General features: G+C 60.1%; 3 protein-coding genes across 7 annotated transcripts; 2 read left to right on the top strand and 1 right to left on the bottom strand.

The window, feature by feature from the left end:
• Positions 1-24: 24 nt before the first annotated feature.
• CCR10 (C-C motif chemokine receptor 10) lies at positions 25-1,398 on the top strand. Its single transcript, XM_060081976.1, has one exon. The coding sequence runs from the start codon at positions 259-261 to the stop codon at positions 1,396-1,398; it is 1,140 nt and encodes a 379-aa protein (XP_059937959.1). The 5' UTR covers positions 25-258.
• A 2,206-nt stretch (positions 1,399-3,604) lies between these two features.
• Positions 3,605-12,350, top strand: PLEKHH3 (pleckstrin homology, MyTH4 and FERM domain containing H3). 5 transcript variants are annotated; one of them, XR_009530429.1, is made up of 13 exons: positions 3,605-4,205; positions 6,198-6,253; positions 6,591-6,670; positions 6,768-6,959; positions 7,046-7,203; positions 7,315-7,435; positions 8,223-8,529; positions 9,115-9,322; positions 9,562-9,689; positions 9,991-10,123; positions 10,320-10,753; positions 11,057-11,248; positions 11,966-12,052. XR_009530429.1 is itself a non-coding variant. In XM_060082439.1 (13 exons), the coding sequence occupies exons 1-13, from the start codon at positions 4,044-4,046 to the stop codon at positions 12,137-12,139; spliced, it is 2,370 nt and encodes a 789-aa protein (XP_059938422.1). In that variant the 5' UTR covers positions 3,605-4,043; the 3' UTR covers positions 12,140-12,350. The 5 variants fall into 5 exon arrangements, 3 of the variants coding, with proteins under 3 accessions (XP_059938422.1, XP_059938421.1, XP_059938423.1); XR_009530428.1 differs by having other exon boundaries at positions 9,562-9,698; XM_060082439.1 differs by having other exon boundaries at positions 10,320-10,778; positions 11,966-12,350.
• Positions 12,351-13,246: 896 nt separating this feature from the next.
• TUBG2 (tubulin gamma 2) lies at positions 13,247-18,291 on the bottom strand. The gene is made up of 11 exons (XM_060080903.1): positions 18,022-18,291; positions 17,618-17,730; positions 17,246-17,413; positions 16,867-16,935; positions 16,449-16,528; positions 15,932-16,058; positions 14,843-14,929; positions 14,580-14,729; positions 14,011-14,163; positions 13,766-13,927; positions 13,247-13,642 (listed from the first exon to the last, which is right to left on the bottom strand). Exons 1-11 carry the CDS (start codon positions 18,068-18,070, stop codon positions 13,445-13,447), a joined length of 1,356 nt encoding a protein of 451 aa, XP_059936886.1. The 5' UTR covers positions 18,071-18,291; the 3' UTR covers positions 13,247-13,444.
• Positions 18,292-19,129: the final 838 nt, after the last annotated feature.

Here is a 19,129-nt window from a genome sequence, read left to right as displayed (position 1 = left end):
TATTTCAAACAGCCCTGCCGGGTGGGCTAGTCAGGATCTCTAATCTCGACATTATGTATTAGGCAACTGGAGAGCCAGAAAGAGCAAGTGATTCACTCAAGGTCACCGAGGAAGCTGGATGTAGAGGCAGGAGGGTTGCAAGGGAAGCCAAGGCCTGTCTGAGGGTGTGCTAAGAAGAGTGTGGAGAAAAGTTTATGTCTTCTCCCCGGGTACTGTACCATTGTACCTGGTCACACAGGAGCCCCCAGCTTGGAATGCATGTGTGGGAGGGGGAGGTGTGTGGTGGAGGCATGCCTCATAAGGTCTCACTTCTCATTTTGGCCTCCCCAGGTCTCCTGGGGCCCCTACTCCGGGGACGATGAGGAGGCATACTCGGCTGAGCCGCTGCCAGAACTCTGCTACAAGGCCGATGTCCAGGCCTTCAGTCGGGCCTTCCAACCCAGTGTCTCCCTGACGGTGGCTGCTCTGGGTCTGGCCGGCAATGGCCTGGTTCTGGCCACGCACCTGGCGGCGCGACGCGCTGCCCGCTCGCCCACCTCCGCCCACCTGCTCCAGCTGGCCCTGGCCGACCTTCTGCTGGCCCTGACCCTGCCCTTTGCCGCAGCCGGGGCTCTGCAGGGCTGGAGTCTGGGAAGTGTCACCTGCCGCGCCATCTCGGGCCTCTATTCGGCCTCCTTCCACGCCGGCTTCCTCTTCCTGGCCTGTATCAGTGCCGACCGCTACGTGGCCATCGCGCGGGCCCTCCCAGCTGGACCGAGGCCCCCGGTGCCGGGCCGTGCCCACTTGGTCTCAGTCATCGTGTGGTTGTTGTCGCTGCTCCTGGCGCTGCCTGCTCTCCTTTTCAGCCAGGACGGGCAGCGAGAAGGCCAGCGGCGCTGCCGTCTCATCTTCCCCGAGGGCCTCACGCAGACGGTGAAGGGGGTGAGCGCCGTGGCGCAGGTGGTCCTGGGCTTCGCGCTGCCGCTGGGCGTCATGGCGGCCTGCTACGCGCTCCTGGGCCGCACGCTGCTGGCCACCAGGGGGCCCGAGCGCCGGCGCGCGCTGCGCGTCGTGGTGGCCCTGGTGGCTGCCTTCGTGGTGCTGCAGCTGCCCTACAGTCTCGCCCTGCTATTGGATACTGCCGACCTCCTGGCGGCCCGCGAGCGGAGCTGCCCCGCCAGCAAGCGCAAGGATCTGGCACTGCTGGTGACCGGGGGCTTGGCCCTCGCCCGCTGCGGCCTCAACCCCGTGCTCTACGCCTTTCTGGGCCTGCGCTTCCGCCAGGACCTGCGGAGGCTGCTACGGGGTCGAGGCTGCAGTCCAGGGCCTCACCGCCGCGGCCGCTGCCCCCGCCGGCCCCGCCTTTCTTCCTGCTCGGCTCCCACGGAGACCAACAGTATCTCCTTCTGGGACTACTAGGGCTGCGAATCAAGAGGAGGGGGGCGGGCTGAGGAAATGATTCCAGGGAGGGTAGTGGGAAGGGGGAGTAGGTGGGGGACACTGAGGAAGAGGTAGGGACATCAGGAATTGCTTCTGTACTTCGGCACATTAAACTGACAACATGGAAATGAGGGGCAACACAACAACTGTTACTATTTTTGAGTCACCGGCTTGGAAGTGATTTGCAGCGGGGCAGAGCTGGTGGGTCCCCCACGGCCCCGCCCCTTCGCACTCCGCCGCGCTTGGCTCTGAGTGGAAGGCGCTGAGAGCCTGGGTAGGGGTGAGGGGCTGCTGAGCCTGCTAAAGCTTTAGGCACTGACACCCCCTCCACCTTCACTCGGTCTCTGCCAACAGAGGTGAGGTGGGGAAGCTGCCAGGCGACGAGGGGCGAGCGTTCCTCCTGAAATAGTGTAAGAAAGAGCTTTCTAACAACCAGAGTGCTATCCAGTAATGGCTGCCCTAGCAAGTACCGAGTTCCCGGCCTCTGGAATGTTCCGGCTGAGGCTGTCGGGGACTGTGTGTGTGCCTATGCCTGGTGTGGGGGTAGGAACGGGGCCAGGAGATTCCCGTTTAGGGTAGGATTCGGTTACCACTCTACAGTCCCTTCTAAGGTTCGCTGGTGGATAGAAAAAAGTTATTTGAAAAGTTGAGTCGCAGTTTTTCGCCTTGGAGAAAATCCAAGGAGAGAATTCCAATTTGCAAATTTCCAAAGAGTGGTTATCACGGGCGGGGTGGGGGTGGGGTGACAGCCATTCTCCGTCTTCCTTGGGGACGGGGTCAGAGGGAATGTACTGAGCCTGCCGGAAAGAGAGAGGTTAGACAACTGAAAGAACTTCCCTGCAGGCAAGGGCCTGGGATCCAGATAGGGAAGAGAGTATATGGTGTGGTGTTTCCATCCCTAGGAAGTCTCAGCGCAGGCCACTCTCTTCTGGGGCGAGGGCAAGGCTGGGATGGCCTCTAAAGACATTGATTCCTGGTCTTTGTTTTACAGTCACGACAGGCAGGATGGTGTCCACGTGCGACAACTCTCGCAGTTTAATATCCGGTCAGCCAAGCTGCCCCGACCACTCCAGCCTGGAGTCTGGGGACCCAGGGCAAGAGGGGCGGAGCGTGGCAGGGATGTCTCCAGGGAGGCGCTGGCCTGTCGTCCCCGCCCTGTCCCGCCGCGCCCAGCTCGGGCTAGCCTTCCTTCTCGGAGTCTCCGGCGGCTGAGACCAAGAACCACGGCCTCCAGGGGCCAGGATCCAGGGAAGTCCCGGACAGAGCGCCGATCTTCAAAGGGTCCCACACGCCAGTCACTGGGGGCCAACCTGGAACCCTCCACCAGTGATCTCAGGAATCGCCGCTGAGTCAGCAACGCACGCGCGCGCCCGCGGTCGCCCTGGCCCCGCCCCTCCTCTGGCCCCGCCCCGTCCGCTTAGAGCCTTGGTTAACCCCTTCCTACACAGAACCGCAGAATAGTCACCCTGAGAAGCCTCCACTCCATTCGAAGACCACGGAATTCCCTAGAATCCGAAGTCACTCTCCCAACTGGAGTTCAGTGAGCTGTGCGCTCTACATTAGATTTTATTTCCGGCCTTGGTCTGCACTATCCCAGAGTCTCTGCCTCAGCTTCTTCACCTCAAGAGGAGGTGACTCAGATCGCGGAACTGGACTCCTTCATCCAGGGGCGGAGGGCTACCTCTAGGGCTGTGCTTGGCGCAGGTAGCTAAGGCTCTTTCCTTTCTCTGGAACCCTGAGACGAGACAGGGGTGCAGAGGGCAGCAGTCGGAGCCTTCCTCTATGCCCTATGGGCACTTTGTTCTCCTAAGCTCCTGCTCGAGTGCTTTTAATTTGTTGGTTGGTGAGCCAAGAGTTAAAACAAGAGCCTGAAGGCGGGCTTCCGTGACGTCCCTAGCAGTCCGTGTCCGACCTCCGAAGCGGGGGCGTGGCTAACATCGCATTGCCCCCTCCCTCCTTATTCCCCTGCCCCTCCCCGCTGTCACCAAGCCAGGGACACATGATGCAACCCGCCGCGGTTTCAGTAGCTTGATTGGTGGCCGCGCCCGGCGCCAGGCACAGGGATTGGGCAGAGGAGGCTGTGACGAAAACTGGACACAGCCCTGTAAAGAAGGGAGGAGAGAAAGAAGGGGGGGGGGCCGAAGGGGAGGGGGTTGGGGAGGCGGGGTCCCGGCACTGTGCTCGCGCCCCTAGCGCGCCAGTCCCGGGGCTGCAGGGAGCGCAGCGCGCTCGGCCCGGGCCCTGGCCACCGGACGCCCTACCGGACACGACCCTCCCTGGAGCTTGGACAACTGCCCACCTCGGACACTGCACCGGACACTGCCCCCCACAGGGCTGGACACTACAACGGACACTACTTCCCAGCTCCGGACATTGCTCCCTCCTCCCCCACCCCCGCTTCCCCCCTCCCCCTCCGGGGGCCCAGACTCTGAGCCCCCCGCAGGCTCTAGCTAGCGACCCCTTGCACCCCAGAGCTAGACACCGCCTCCTCCCAGTCCCCCTCTCCCTTTCCCTCCTCCCTCCTCACCTTTCCCCCTGCTCGGGTCGGAGCCCCGCCAGTTTCTCCGACCCCCTGCAGCTCGGCCCCGGCTGCCCGCACCCCAATCCCCCGGCTGCTCGCCCGGATGCCTCTCCCCGGGGGATTGTGGTGGCTCCTCTGCTGCCGTCGAGGCTTTACTCTTCTGCACCGGGACTACGGGGACGGCGAGCTTAGCGGGGACGGGGACGAAGACGAGGACGAGGAGACCTTTGAGCTACGGACCCCGAGTCCAGCGGGCGGCGGGAGGGTAAGTCCCGGGGGGTTTGAAGCCTTGTCTCAATCCCTCTCACTACAACCGGCCGTCACGCCTGATCCTGCTTCAGACTCCAGCCAAACGCCGTGCTCTTGCGGACTGGGGACTCGGGAGACGTTTTTGCCTGGGGGCCAGAAGCCCCCGAGAGCTCAAGCAGCAGCCCGCCTCGGGATGTGCCTGTGGGCCTCGCGCAGCACGCTGGGCGCTGTCCACCTGCTGGGGGCCCTGGGGCAGGGGAGGCGTCACGCCTGGCCCGACCTGGCCCAGCCTCTCCCTTCCCCGCTGGGCCCGCGTCCCATCCCGTCTCCTTCCGCCTCCGCCAGCGCCGAGGAATGTGGCGAGGCCGGCTGGGCGGCTCGGACACCTGGGTCCGCTCCGCTTCCAATTCATAAGCGCTGAGCGCTGGGGCCAGATGCGGGAGTTCCCGCCGCGGGGACCTGGGCAAGGGGAAGCAGGCATCCTCAGACTGGGGTCCGTGGCGGGGACCCCATGGAGAGGGAGCTGGGGGCCACAACTCTCCGAGGACCCCTCATCATTACCGTGACACTCAGGGCCTCCCTGGTGAGGCTCCTGGGGAATCCCTGAGGGAATGGTGAGGGACACTCGGCTCCCGGGTTTTGTCGAATCTCCCCGTGGCGAAACTGAGGCTCTATTGGTGTGGGAGACCATAATCCCCTGACGTCCCCTCTCTGATGCCCCTGCACTCCAGCAAGCAAACTTCGGGCAACCAGACTCGCGTGTGCTGTGGCCGGGGTCAGGCTCCCTTCCCCCGCTCAGGGGTCCCCAGCAGGCCCGGTGGCTCAGTGCCCGGGTGGGGCGGGCTGCGCCGCTGGGGCCGGCGCCAGCACCTGGCGGAGGCGGAGGGCGGATAAATATAGAGGGGGGGCGGGGAGGGAGGGAATCAGGGGACTGCGATTAGGGGAGTTGGTCTAAGAGAGGGGTCAGCACCTGCCCTTATGCTGGTGTGTCTGAGAGCCCCTCTCAGACCCTCCAGAAGATAAGAGGATCTGCGCCCCCGAAGGCGCAGGACCCAGGCGTCCCCAAGGTTCCAGCCTGAGCAGGGTCAGCTTTGTGAACCACTGCCATTGCCTCCCTCATGCTCCACCTCCACCACCGCCCCCCTCCTCGGAGCTTGGGGACAGGTGTCCCTGGCCCCCTTCCCCCACCTCCTCCTCCTGACTTTAGCTGCCTGGATGCAATGGGACCATGGCACAGTTCCCTCCTGACCTGGTTCCTAGTAGGGTTTTAGGCCTTTCTTAGACCCCAGTCTACAGTAGAAGTTCCAGGGCACAGGGGGTGGTAGGGGGAGGGCAAAGTCCTGGACTGTACCTCCCATGGAGAGTATTCTTCAGCCTGGCCTGAGCCCCAGCAAAAGGACAGGGTCTTTACTTCCTACTGAGTTTCAGTGGTCCCTGTGGGAGGGTATAAGAAGCTCTTGGACAAAGCCCTATACCGAAAGGGTCCCTCTTCCCTTCATTCACCTCCGTGCCTACCGCCTGCCTGCCAGCCTGAACGCCCGCCAGCCAATGAAGGGAACTGAGGAGGAGGGGGTGACTTCGACTGCCAGAGCAAGAAAGGACTTTATCCACCTCTCCCTCTTCACAGATTGGGAACCTAAGGCCCAAAGACTCGAAGGGGCTTGCCAGGGTTCCTCAGCAAGTTTGTAGATCCGAGTTAGCGGTTGAGCCGGTATTAGAACCCAGGTCTCCTGACTCTCTGCCCAGTGCTTTTTCTACTCTGCCCCAACACCTGATTGCCTCTTTAAAGAATCACAGAGACCAGGCGAGAGTCTTGGCGTCTTAGCTTGGGCTGTTCTGTAGAGACTGGTGGAAGGGGCGAGCCCAGTGGCTTCAGCTCGCTCAGTCACAGTCACCATCCCACTCCTTGATTCCCCAATCCCCTGAGCAGCGCTGTCCTGGGCCAGAAGCCACTGGCATCCTGCGAGGAGGGTTCTTAGCCTGAGGGCCACCCTGCCTGTTTCCCCAGGGCCCCCTGGATGTGACGCTGACTCAGCCTGTGAGGAGCGGGCCAGTCTCAGACAGGTGAACTCAGCCCCTGCGTCCCATGGTCTGGGACCCCCATCTTCACCGGCTTCCCTCCCGCGGTTGTGCAATAAGGGAAAGGCCTTACGCCGGACGCTGTGGTTTGGCCGGGGTCCCGGGGGGCGGTCCGGCTGGGGGCGCGGGGAGGAAGGGGGGGGTCCGGGCTATTTCTGGTGCGAGGTCAGAACGGCCCAGCGGTTCCCACAGCCTGGGGGAGGGGTGCCCAGCCCGGGGAGTAGGCACCCCTCGCGGTCTGGGGAACCCTTAGAGAGGAGCCTCCTGGAGGCGGGGTGCAGGACCTGCAGGCTTGCCCAACCCTCGCTCCCTTCTTGCCCAGGCTGCAAAGCTGGGAGGAGACACGGAGCCTCATCCCGGAGAAGGGGCCGTCAGAAGACGACCCAGACGTCGTCGTGAAAGGTGGGGATCCACCTCATGCGCTCTAGAGGCCCCAATCCCAATCCTCCACGGGATAATGTCCTCTCCTGCGATCCCCTTTCCCTCCTTCTCCCCGCAGGTTGGCTGTACCGAGAGCCCCGCGGAGGAGGGGCGCGGCCCTGGTTGCCCCCGCGCCGAGCCTGGTTCGTGCTCACCCGGGACTCCTTGGACCAGTTCAGCAGCAGCGGGAAGGGGGCGCGGCGCCTCGGGAGCCTCGTGCTCACCAGCCTGTGCTCGGTGACCGGCCCTGAGCGCAGGCCCAAGGAGACCGGTGAGACCTCATGGGGATTCTCCTACCTCCCTAGGTAGCTGCCCCAGCCAGCCCTGATTGACCTCCGCGGCCTCTCTTTCCCCAAGGTCTGTGGTCAGTGACCGTGTCTGGCCGGAAGCATAGCGTCCGGCTGTGCTCGCCCCGCCAGGCTGAGGCAGAGTGCTGGGGGGTGGCGCTGCGCGAAGTGATAGCCTCCAAGGCGCCGCTGGAGACCCCCACCCAGCTGCTGCTCAGGGACATTCAGGTGCGAGGGAGGGAACTCCATGGAGAAAGAGGAGGGTGGTGGACCCATGAACTTTCTGGGTTCATGGTGAGCCCCCTTCTCCATCACTTTGATCATTTCCACGGCCTCTAGGAGAGTTGTGGGGACCCGGAAGCTGTGGCCCTTATTTACAGACGGAACCCAATTCTGAGGCACACTAGTGGGGCCCTGTATGCCCCACTCCTGCCCCTGCCCTACGGAGTCAGTGCCCCAGGTGAGTGGTGCCATGGCCCAAGTCCCTTGGATGGGGAATCTGAATGCCTCACCTGACAGGGATCTAGGAGTCCTCAGGGGGCCTACCAGCCCCTCATTTTTCAAAGGATGAAGATGAAACCAGAAGCTGAGCAGACTGATACCCAAGGTAGAGGGGGAGGAAAGCCAGCACAGAAAGTAAAGGCTCCCTTTGACCACCTTCTCTGGATCTCATTCTGACTACTGATGTTCCTTCATGAGTTTTTTATACCCTCTATTTTGTTCTTTCATTGTACTCTCAACACCATGGCATACCGCCTTTACAAGTGGTGGAAAAGCCACCACCTTGGGAGAATGTGCTGACCTCATCTAGTTATACCTCTCCCCAAAAGGGAATAGTTACAGGCCCAGGTCCTCAAGCTAGAGGATTAAGGGGAGCTGGGAGAAGAACCCTGGTTTTCTGACTCGTGGTCCAACCAGTTTTCTGGCCCATGGTGTTAGCTGTCAGTACCCAATTACAGAATCTGAAGGTTGACCCTGTGTCCTTATAGTCCATCCCTCCAAGTTACTAACTCAAAGTGCAACCTTAGGGGATCTGGAGGGGGAGATTCCCGGGAGGCAGGGGTTGAATTTGGCTCTGTGGGGACGACTGCTTTCCCTTCACTCTTCCTGTCCTTCGCACTCTCCCCTCCTTGCCACCCCTGTCCCCTTACACTCCCTCTGACCTTCCCCTGGTTCACGCCTTCCTCCCAGGGCCCAGCTCTGTGTCCCCTCTCCAAACCGTCCCTCCGCCCCCGCCGTCCCCGCAGGTCCGGGCTACGCTCCCTTGCGCGAGGAGGCGGTGCGGCTGTTCCTGGCGCTGCAGGCCCTGGAGGGGGCGCGGCGCCCCGGGCCCCTGATGCAGGGTGTGCTCCAGACCTGCCGGGACCTGCCCGCGCTCCGAGACGAGCTCTTCCTGCAGCTGGCTAAGCAGACCTCGGGCCCCGCAGGCCCCCCCGGGCCTCCAGCTACCCAAGACCCCGCGGCCCTGCGGTACTGGCAGCTCCTCACTTGCATGAGCTGTACCTTCCGGCCTGGCGGACCTGTACGGGGGCACCTCCTGGGGCATCTGGAGAGGTGAGAGGGGAGGCGTAGGGGTAAGGCCAAGGCAAGGGAGCTAAGGGGCTGGAAAAGAATGGCAGGTCTTGCCAAAGAGTTTGGCAGATGGAGAACTTGGACCCAGACAAGGGAAGGGACTTGCCCCAAGGTCAGGGCTCTGCTAACATGCATAGTGCCTTTGTGGGAATTACAAGATCATACACCACTTGCGGGCGGAGGAATTACAAAAAGGCTCCCACTTTGGGCAGCGGAATTATTAAAAGGCTGTTTTTCTCGGAGCTGATGCAGTCCAGCGCCAGGGCTTTTAGGTTGGAAAGAAGAATGCGGCTGGAGTTTGGATTTCAACCCGAAGGAGGATCATGGAAACTTTGGGAAGTGGGAGGAGGCAGTAAGGAGAAAGCTGCCAGGGGCCTTAGAAAGTAATTCTGCTCCATACAGAGCATCGGGGTAGATTCAGAAGAGCTGGCCGCGCTGCCTTCAAGGAACTTAGAGTTGGAGGGGAGGGAGTCGGCGAGGCGAAATAAACTATAAAGTAAGAAGGCAATAGCGGGGAGGTGAAGGAAAGCCCTTGGAGCACTGACTCTCCAGTTCTCCCTAACCCAGGACTGAGCAGGCGCTCCCGGACTCGGAACTGGCGGAATATGCGCGCTTCATACGAAAAGCGCTGGGCCGGACGCGCGGCCGGGAGCTGGTGCCCTCGCTGGCAGAGATTTCCGCGCTGAGCCGACGGCAGGAGTTGTTGTGCACCGTGCACTGTCCGGGGGCTGGTGCCTGCCCTGTGGCCATAGACTCCCACACCACGGCGGGAGAGGTAAGACCACAGAGAAAACCCCTGAAACCTCAAACTTCCTCCCAGCTTCCCATGCCTAGCTCTCCTGGTGCCTGGGCCCTAGGGTTTGCCCGAGTCTGAGAGTCATCAGTTGGGTAACGGCTGTGTGTGGTGGAACTAAGAGACCTGAAAGACCCCTCTAGTTGGACCCCTCCAGAAGTACTGGCAAGACCCCTGCGCGGTCTGGGTCTGACTTTCCTCTTATGTTCTCACCCCTCCAGGTTGCTCGAGAGCTGGTGGGGCGGCTGGGCTTGACCCGGAGCCGCAATGCATTCGCGCTGTACGAGCAGCGAGGGGCCCAGGAGCGAGCCCTGGCCGGGGGGACTCTCGTGGCCGACGTGCTCACCAGGTTTGAGAAGTAAATGTCCAGCCCCAGCCCTGCTCTCCGTTAGCCCATGCGCCTCTCGGCTTCGGTCAATCCCTAAGCAAACGTTTACCGAGCGCCTGCCACTTGCACGGCACAGTAAATTTCACTGGTTCACAGATGGGTTCTTGTCCGCCGGCGGTTTGCAGTCAGGCTCCAAGGCTCGCCTCCTCTGTCCGTCCCGCCCGGGCCCCGCCCCAAATATCTGGCCCCGCCTCTTTCCCCTGGGCCCGCGCCTTGGGGGCCCCTGCTTCCCGGACGCATCGTGGCCTTCTTTATTCTGCAGCTTGGCGGCGGAGGAAGCCGGGCTGGAGGACCCGCCGGACTCCGGATGGAGACTGTGTCTGCGTCTCCACGGACCTCTGCACCCTGAGGGGCTGTCCCCAGACGGTCACGAACTGCCCTTCCTCTTTGAGCAGGTGAAGATCTCCGGCATTCACGCCCAGCGAAGACCCGCGAGCCTGAACCCCTCCCTTTCTGGGCCATCGCATTTCGTCGTTATGGCAACCCCGGGGGAGGCGGTGCTCGAACCCAGACCTCAGGTTCCACACCCCGAGGTGTCTTTGCGACGGTACCCCCGCCGCTCCCGCGCTGATGACCCCTGCCTCCCCGTAGGCTCAAGCTCTGCTGCTGCGCGGCCGGCCGTCCCCGCCCGACGACACGCTGCGCGCCCAGGCGGCGCTGCGCCTGCGGAGCCTGCACCGAGACTTCTCCCCGCGGCCGCCCCTGCCGCGCCTGGACCGCTTGCTGCCCACCCCGGCCCCGCCGCGTGAAGACCCTCTCCGCCCGGTGCCCAGGCCTCCCCGCTCCGCCGCCCTGCTGGCCGGGGCAATCTGGAGTCCGGCCCTGGCCAAGAGGCGGGCGGAGCGGGCCCGGCGCGGCGGGGCCGGACGCACGGCGGGAAGCGTGGCCCGCGAGGGAGGAGGTGGCGCCGGCACGGCGGCTGCTGTGCTGGGAGGCTGGAAGCGGCTACGGGGCATGGGCCGAGCTGAGGCCATGGCTGCCTACCTGGCTCTGGCGGCGCAGTGTCCAGGGTTCGGCGCTGCTCGGTATGACGTTCTGGAGCTGAGCACGGTGAGGGGGAGAAGGGAGAGGGGGAGACTCTGGCGGCCCGAGCCCCACACCTTTGCCCCAGAGCCACAGGCCCCCACTGTGGGTCACTTCACTCCCTACACCCAGCACAGCTGCCCATCTCAAACCCCAGGAGTCACTGGCCCTGGGGCCCTCACCTCTGTGGAGCTGTGGATTATGGGGGGGGGCAGGAAACTTCTTGCTCACAGCCATCTCCCCACACCAAAAATAATGCTGCAGGGTCGCCTCCTTCCACCCTGACTCTGCCTGTCTGTCTGCAGGAGCCTGGTGGGGGCGCTCCACAGAAGCTATGCCTGGGCCTGGGAGCCAAGGCCATGTCCCTCTCCCGACCGGGTGAGACACAGCCCGTTCACAGTGTCAGCTATGGCCGTGTGGCCGCCTGCCAACTAATGGGCCCCCACACCCTGGCATTGAGGGTGGGAGAGAGCCAGCTCCTCCTGCAGAGTCCCCAGGTGAGTGGGAAGAGGCTGTAGAAGGAGGAAGGAAGGGAAAGGATGTCAAGAAACATTTGTTAAGCACGGAGCGTGGGCCAGGTACAGCTCTGGACCCTGCGGATCCAACAGTGATCAAAGACCAACTAAAGGAGCTTACATCAGAGCCAGCGATCAGACACTAAACAAGGAATCAAAGACTTTTTTTCTTTTTTGTTTTCTAATTTTCTTGGCCACACCAGGCGGCATGCGGGATCTTAGTTCCCTGACCAGGGATGGAACCCATGCCCCCTGCAGTGGAAGTGTGGCGTCTCAACCACGGGATAGCCAGGGAAGCCCCCTCAAAGACTATTTAAGACAGTGACAAATGCTATGAAGGAAAGGGTAGTGAGACAGGAAGTGATTGGAGGGGGGCCATAGCATTCGGTAGGACGGTCAGGAAAAGATATGCAACAACAGTGACGCTTAAGCTAGACAAAGGAAGATCTGGGGGCACAGCGTTCCAGGTAGAGGGACTTGCAAGTGCAAAGGCCCTGAGTTGAGAATAACCTTAGGATATTATAGGAGCAGAAAGAAGTGAGTGTGGTTGGCACATTGTGAGGGAGGGAGAGCGATGATGAGGAAGGAAAGATTGTAGGCGGCAGCTCATGTAAGGCCTTGGGAAGGAGCCTGGGTGGAGGTTGAGAAAAAGGAGAACCCAGTGGCCCCGTGTGTACTCTGACCTCTGCCCTCCCTTAGGTGGAAGAGATCATGCAGCTGGTGAATGCCTACTTGGCCAACCCCTCCCCCGAGAGGCCCAGCAGTAGTCCTCCTCCATGCCAAGACCTGCCAGACACCTCCCCTCCCAGCCAGCACCCGGGCCTGGACGAGCCCCAGGGACAGTCTGGCTGTTTGGGGCAGCTGCAGGACTGAGCTTGCCAAGAGGTCACGACCTCCCTCTTGCCTCCATCCTGGACTTGGACTGCTCTGCGATTTCAGGGAACCATGGACCCTTTTGGCCCTGCAGGGACAGGGCACACCCCACACCCAAGGGCTGCAATGGGTGCAGACAATTTTCTAGTTTGTTTCTTAATTTATTTGTAGAAGAGAAGACACACACACAAAAATTGCTTATTTACACAAACCCTTTCTGTGGGAGTGTTGTCAGTGGGACAAGTTGGAGCCCCAGAGCTCAGAGCTCCACCTCCGGGGATGCCCACACTCTGGGCTTTTACCAGCACTGAGGGGAGTCTGAACACCACAGGGCTCCACCCTCTGTGACCTTCTGGATTTAACCTCCTCCTGGCCTGTATGCTGCCCTAGGGTGGTGGGTGGGACAGGCAGAGGACAGTTTTGGAAGCTGGCAATTACTCATCCTTCTTCCACTGAGTGGCATAGGGGTGGCCTCTTGGCATCCCTGAGGCCCGAGGACAGTGAGTCATCAGGACTGGTACTACCCAGTCCTACCCTGGTGTCTAGCTTCTGGGTCTTGGTTGGGTCCATCTTTAATGTGCCTACTGCTTTGGGACTGGAACGGAAGAAGCTTGGGGCAGGATCAGACCCAAGAACTTCTCTGGCACAGATAAAGAATTTATCGGGATGGGCTCAGCCCTACTTTTATCAGATTGGGCTGAATTAGATCGACTCCTGAGGATCTAATCGCCTTGTGCCTGGGAATACAGTCTTGGCTTTCTTGACCTGCTCAGAATGCTGCAGGCCGTCCTTCAGTAGCCTCTACAGCCTCTGCCCTGAGTGGAGGAGGCTGGGGCAGTATATGGGCAATACTGATCCACCCTGGGGCAGGAGCTTAGGCACTGAGGAGGCGGCAGGTATCAGTAATCCTCTGTAGTCTGAGAGCAGGACTGGCTCCAGTGGAACAGCTTGGTTCTAGGTAAGGGATGCTCATGGAAACAGTGGACACACAAAGACCGGGACTAAGCTAGAGCAGGTAAAGGCCACCCTACCAACACATGCCTGGGAACTGTGAGGCACCATGGAGATATTTTTATTGTCCCCCATAATCACAGACCAAGGCCTGACTATATTCACAATGAAGCTTTATTACTTTATTAGAGCTAAGTAAGCATATCAAGGGTCAGGCATGGAAGGGAGGAAGCAGGGCCAACTCCTGGGCTGAGGAAGAACCTAGACAGGTTGTTGGTGAGGGGAATTTGGACCAGAGGGACCAGGCATGATGGGGGCTGTGCTTACTGTCCAGGGGGTGCAGTGGGGAGGAAGTCACTGCTCCTGGGTGCCCCAGGAGATGTAGTCTGGCCGCGTGGCTGCATGGTACTCATCAATAAGCTCCTGCACGACCTCCCTGGACCTGTCCAGCTCGTCAAAGTTCTCCTTGAAGATGTCCTCCTTGCGGAACTGCTCCAGGAAGGCCTCCCGCTTCCGCAGCTTGTCATACTGCTGGCAGGAACTTTCAAAGAGCTGCAAGAGATAGAAATCTCCAGGAGCCAGTGCAAGACAAGGGGTTGGAATGGATCTGGGGGAGAATGAGGAAGGTGGCTAGCGGAAGAGAGTGGCCAAAGAAGACCAGGAGGCTAGGCTCACCGAGGAGATGCTGGTGTGGTTGGCCATCATGAGCCCGCTGACCCTGTGGGCAGAAGGCAGGTAGGGCGACTTCCTGGACAGGGCCACCTGGATGCTGGCTGGGCCCCAGGGGATGAAGTTGGCCAACTTCCGTTCCCGGATCCTCTGCAGGCTCTTGTGGACCTGGGGTGGGCACAGGAGTGGTGGTGGTAGCCTCTCCTCTACCCCTGTGGCCTCTGGGGGTAGAACGAAGGGGCCTCACCTACCTGGGTGGGGTCCACCTCCCCCTGGATGATGTTGAGGATGGCGATGTAGCAGTGGTTGGTCTGGCGATCCCGGCCCGTGGACACCATCACGTTCTTGGGCTGCAGCAGCCTCCTCATGACGTCCAGGACCGTGGTCTTCCTCACGCTGGCCACCTGAGGAGAGAGTGGCCACGGGGCAGGCCAGCACTCAGGGCACAGTCGAGAAACGCATGGACAGAGAGCAGTAGGCAACACACGTCCCCATCAGACTCGGGGTAGTTTGGCCCCTCTGGGGAGTGGCCTTAGATGCAGGTCCACACTGAGCCTCTGCTGTGGGATCAGGGATCTCAGTGCTCCCGAGCTCAGCAAACTCAGGCCCTTGTGCAGGAGCATCAGCAGACCCCGTACAGCCCGGGCCCTGCAGGGAGCCACAGACAGAGGGAAGAGGAGAGCACGTCAGCCAGGAAGTCGCCCAGCCTGTGCCAGTCCCTGAGCGCAGGGCCTCTGGGGGCTGCACGGGGCAGCTCCGGGGGCAGCAGGGAAAAGAGAAAGGCTAGTCAGGGCCTGCTGGGCCTGAGGGCTGCTCTTACCGACTGGTCCGTGGTGAGGGGTGTGTAGCCAGTCATGAGGAAGTGGAGCCGTGGTGTGGGAATGAGCGAGGCGATGAGGCCGATGAGGTCGTTGTTCATGTAGCCGGGGTAGCGCAGGGTGGTGGTGCTGGCCGACATGATGGTGGACACCTGGGGACACGGGTGCCGTGTCAAGGGCCTTGTCCTGGGAGGCCTCCCTTCCCCAGATGGCACTCCGGCAAGGCGGGGTTCCAGTCCAAAAGAGTCTAGGAGTGAGGGCTCACCAGCTGGTTGATCTGAGAGAAGGACGGGTTCTGGATGTGCAGGCGGTCTGTGGCGATCCGGTTCAGGGCTGTGTTGTCCAGCACCACCTGGGGGGACAGAAGAGGGTCACGGCACCTTTTTGAGGAGAAAGGGGGCAGAGAAATAAGTTATTTGCTTAGTCCCCCTCTAAACTCCAACACTAGGAAGTAGGTGTGCTAATTTAAAGGGTAAGTACTGTCTCTGGGGCATCAGGAGACACGTTTCCACCACCCAGTGCATGAAACAAATATCTGATTGTCCAACATGTGCCAGGCATGGTGCCTAGAGAAACTATGGAGAGTAAAACAGGCATGGTCTTCCCCCTCACCACATCTGTAGTCTAGAGGAGGGAGACCGACATTAAGCATAAAACAACCGAAAAGTATAGTTATAGCCTGAAATATGCACAAAGGAATTTGACCTTGTCTGGGTGGTCAGGGAAGGTTTTGCTAAGAAAGTGACCCTTGGGCTGAGAACGTAAGCATGAGTAGGCATTAAACAGGCCAAGAGGAGCGGCTTCCCTGGTGGCGCAGTGGTCAAGAATCCGCCTGCCAATGCAGGGGGACACAGGTTCGAGCCCTGGTCCGGGAAGATCCCACATGCCGTGGAGCAACTAAGCCCCTGAGCCACAGCTACTCAGCCCGCGTGCCACAACTACTGAAGCTCGTGCGCCTAGAGCCTGTGCTCTGCAACAAGAGAAGCCACCACGATGAGAAGCCCGCACGCCACAACGGAGAGTAGCCCCGCTCACTCCAACTAGAGAAAGCCCGTGCGCAGCAATGAAGGCTCAACGCAGCCAAAAATAAAATAATTAATTAATTAAAAAAAGAAAAACAGGCTAAGTGGAGACACGTGGGGTGGGGGCGTGTCATTCACTTTGCTGAGAGTCTTGCTGCCTAAAGGGACTACAAGAAACTTGGGATCAGGTCCTTATTTCATAATTTGGTCTACCAGGTATGGCTTTGTTGGTCCTCTGTTCTCTGGGCAAGGGCTTGGGAAGGGCAGGGTGTAGGTGTCTCTCTGGTCTGGGGAGGTCGACCAAAGCCCCCACTCCCTCCTCGCATGCTCACCACACAGTCTGCGTTCTGGGTCAGCCTCTTGAGCGTGAGCAGTGAGTTGTAGGGCTGGACCACCACATCGCTCATCTCATCCTGGTTGGGAAACACTGAGTATGTCTGCACCAGCTTCTTGGGGTACCTGGGGGTAAGGAAGAGGGAAAGGGGAAGGTGACACAGTGAATTGGAAGGACTCCCATCACTGCCCATCTCTATCTTCTCTAGGGATAACGGGCCATTCCTTTCCAAGTGCCACCAACGTCTTATACAGAAGGGATGAGGGCAGAACTGAGTCTTCAGAGCCGATAAGCCTAAAGCATCAACCCTCGTAGGTCCCCTTCTCCCCCCCAGGCAAACCCCCCACCTGGGAGTTACTGCTTCCAAGATGTTCCCTGGGTGGCCAGGCTCTGTTCCTACCTATGACTCAAAGGTGGTAGTGGCAGGCCTTCCAGTCCGAAAGAAAAAAGCGATAAAAGGGAAAGACATTACCCAGGGAAACAGGGCTAATGCCCTCTCCCAAACACAGGCTTACCTGTCATTCAGTCGCTCTAAGAGGTAGGAACCCAGGCCAGAACCGGTGCCCCCAGCGATGGAATGACACAGCACGAAGCCCTGCAAGGGAGGGATGGAGAGGCAGTCTCCAGGGATCTGGCGGAGAGGCTTCAGGCTTGTGTCATTCCCCACTCCCAACACGCTAATGTATCAAGGCTTCCTCTATGTCCATCCAGACTGAGGCTCCTTGAGAAGGAGGGAGCTGATGCCGTCCAGATTAGGATCTCCTTGAGGACAAGGACTGTCCCTTATTTACCTCACTATCTCACATCTGATGCTCAGTGCAAGAGTTTTGAATTGAATTGCGCCCATCACACATCTGATCAGGCTACCTCCTGACCTTTCCCCAGCACTTTTCAGCTTCCTCCTCACCCCCACCCCCAGGGGGGCAGCCTCACCTCTAGGCTGTCACTTCCATCTGCTTCTCGGTCTATGATGTCAAAGATGTCTTCATGGATTTTCTCACCCTGTATAGAGACGTGAGGAGGGAGGATGAGGATGAAGTTTCTGGAGAGCATCTCTTTTCAGCACCAATAATTCTACTCTCGGACACTGCTGCCGCCTCAAACAGAGGGCTGTGGCCCTCCCCCCAGAAGTGCTACTTTGCAAATGCTTTGCACAAAGTTTGCGTAAACCTCTCTCTGGCTGCCCCTCTTATCAGGGTAAAATCCCCTTGTCTCTTATTCATTGTCAATGTGGTCAGATCCCCAGACTGCTTGTGCCTGCCTTGCCCCAGGAAGGGAACATCAAGAATCTCTGGGATGGCCACCTGGATACCTGGGAGAATCCGCTGGCCCAGTTGTTGCCAGCTCCTCCTCCGTGCTCTGACAGGTAGATGTTCTCTGGGTTGTAGAGCTTGGCATAGGGGGAATTGAGGATGGAATGGATCACCCGCGGCTCCAGGTCCAGCAGCACCGCCCTGGGGATGTAGTGCTCATCGTCTGCCTGTCAAGGGGAGTCCAGGATCGGGCCCAATAAGCTCGGGCCCACCCAGTCCTCCAGTCCTCCCAACTCTGGCTCCTGCCTGCCCTCCCTCTTCAAGCCAGCCGCCCCGGCTCCTCTGCCCAGCGGGTTCCCAGTACCAAGCCACTGCCCTTCCCTTCAGGCCCCCTGGGCCACTACCGGCCCTGGCCAAGTCGCTGGGGGCACCTGGTAGAAAAAGACGTCCTTGCGGTCAGTGCCCTCGGTGGCGAACTCCTCCACGATGCCCTCGGGGCTGATACCATGCTCGGCGCACAGCTGTTTCCAGAACTCGAACCCAACTGGGGGGAGAGGAGAGACGCCTGGATCTGCTAGAGCCGTAAGGCCTCAGGAGCCCAGGGTGAGGCTCAGAGGCTGTCACTCGCAGAGGGTGGGCCCAAGAGTCTGGGAGCCGTGACAGCCGGGGGCTGGAGGCAGGGCTCTCGGTCTGGGGTCCGGGACTTGGTTCATCATGCGCAGTAGGGCAGGGGGTTCATGGAAGGGAAAGCGGGGGCTGGAGGATGCGAAGCACTCGGGTGGGACCCGAAGGGGCAGAACCGGAGACTGGCTGGGCCCGGCGATCGTTCGCTCACTCTGGTTGCCGCACTGGCCCAGTTGCAGGGTGATGATCTCCCGGGGCATTGCTTTTCAGACGAGGGCGCGCCAGCCCATCCGGGCCCAGCGGGAGTCACGGCAGGGACTAAATGCCTGGCAGCCGGACGCGCAGGACGTGGGGAGCGCGCGCTCTCTTCGGCTTTTGACGCGGATGCTCAGTCTGCGCGTGTGCAGTGCGGGCCTCCCCTCGGCCGGCGGCCGCGGAGCCCAACCTGAGCATCTTCTCCCCCACAGCAGTTGCAGCTGGAATTCCGCACAGGCGCAGAGTGAGGCCACGCCCCTTCCCGCCCACCCACCGCAGCTCCGCGTCTGCGTAGTGAGACTTGCCAGGCCGCGGGGTAGCGACTGGGTGTGGGGGAGGGGAGGGGAGGGGAGGGGCGATCCAGGTGTCTGGAGTCAGCCGCACTTCACAGGTAGGTGAGCGGCTCTGCCCGCTCTGCTAGGTAGAGGCGCTGGGTTCAAGCCAATTTTCTTCTTTGAAATTTCTATTTTTAAATTAAATGTACCTAACAACATTTACCATTTTAACCTTTTTTTTTTTTTTTTTTTTTTTGCGGTACGCGGGCCTCTCACTGCTGTGGCCTCTCCCGTTGCGGAGCACAGGCTCCGGACGCGCAGGCTCAGCGGCCACGGCTCACGGGCCCAGCCGCTCCGCGGCATGTGGGATCTTCCCGGACCGGGACACGAACCTGTGTCCCCTGCATCGGCAGGCGGACTCTCAACCACTGCGCCACCAGGGAAGCCCCATTTTAACCATTTTTAACTACAATTCTGTGGGATTAAGTACATACACATTCTGCAACTGTCACCACCATTCATCTCCAGAACTGTCACCTTCCCGAGCTGAAACTGTACCCCCTTGAACAGTAACCCCGCCCCCATCGCCATTCTACTTTCTGTGTCTATGAATTTGACTACTCTAAGTAACTCATATAAGTGGACTCATACCATTTTGTCCTTTTGTGTCTGTCTAATTTCATTTAGCATAATGTCATCAAGGTTAGTCCATGTTACAGAATATATCAGAATTTTATTCCTTGTTAAGGCTGTATAATATTCTGTTGTATGCATATACCACATGTTGTG

The sequence above is a fragment of the Mesoplodon densirostris genome, chromosome 18, assembly GCF_025265405.1.
Source record: "Mesoplodon densirostris isolate mMesDen1 chromosome 18, mMesDen1 primary haplotype, whole genome shotgun sequence".
Taxonomy (NCBI): domain Eukaryota; kingdom Metazoa; phylum Chordata; class Mammalia; order Artiodactyla; family Ziphiidae; genus Mesoplodon; species Mesoplodon densirostris.
Note: the sequence above shows the minus strand (reverse complement) of the source record. Positions and strands in the feature narration are given on the sequence as shown.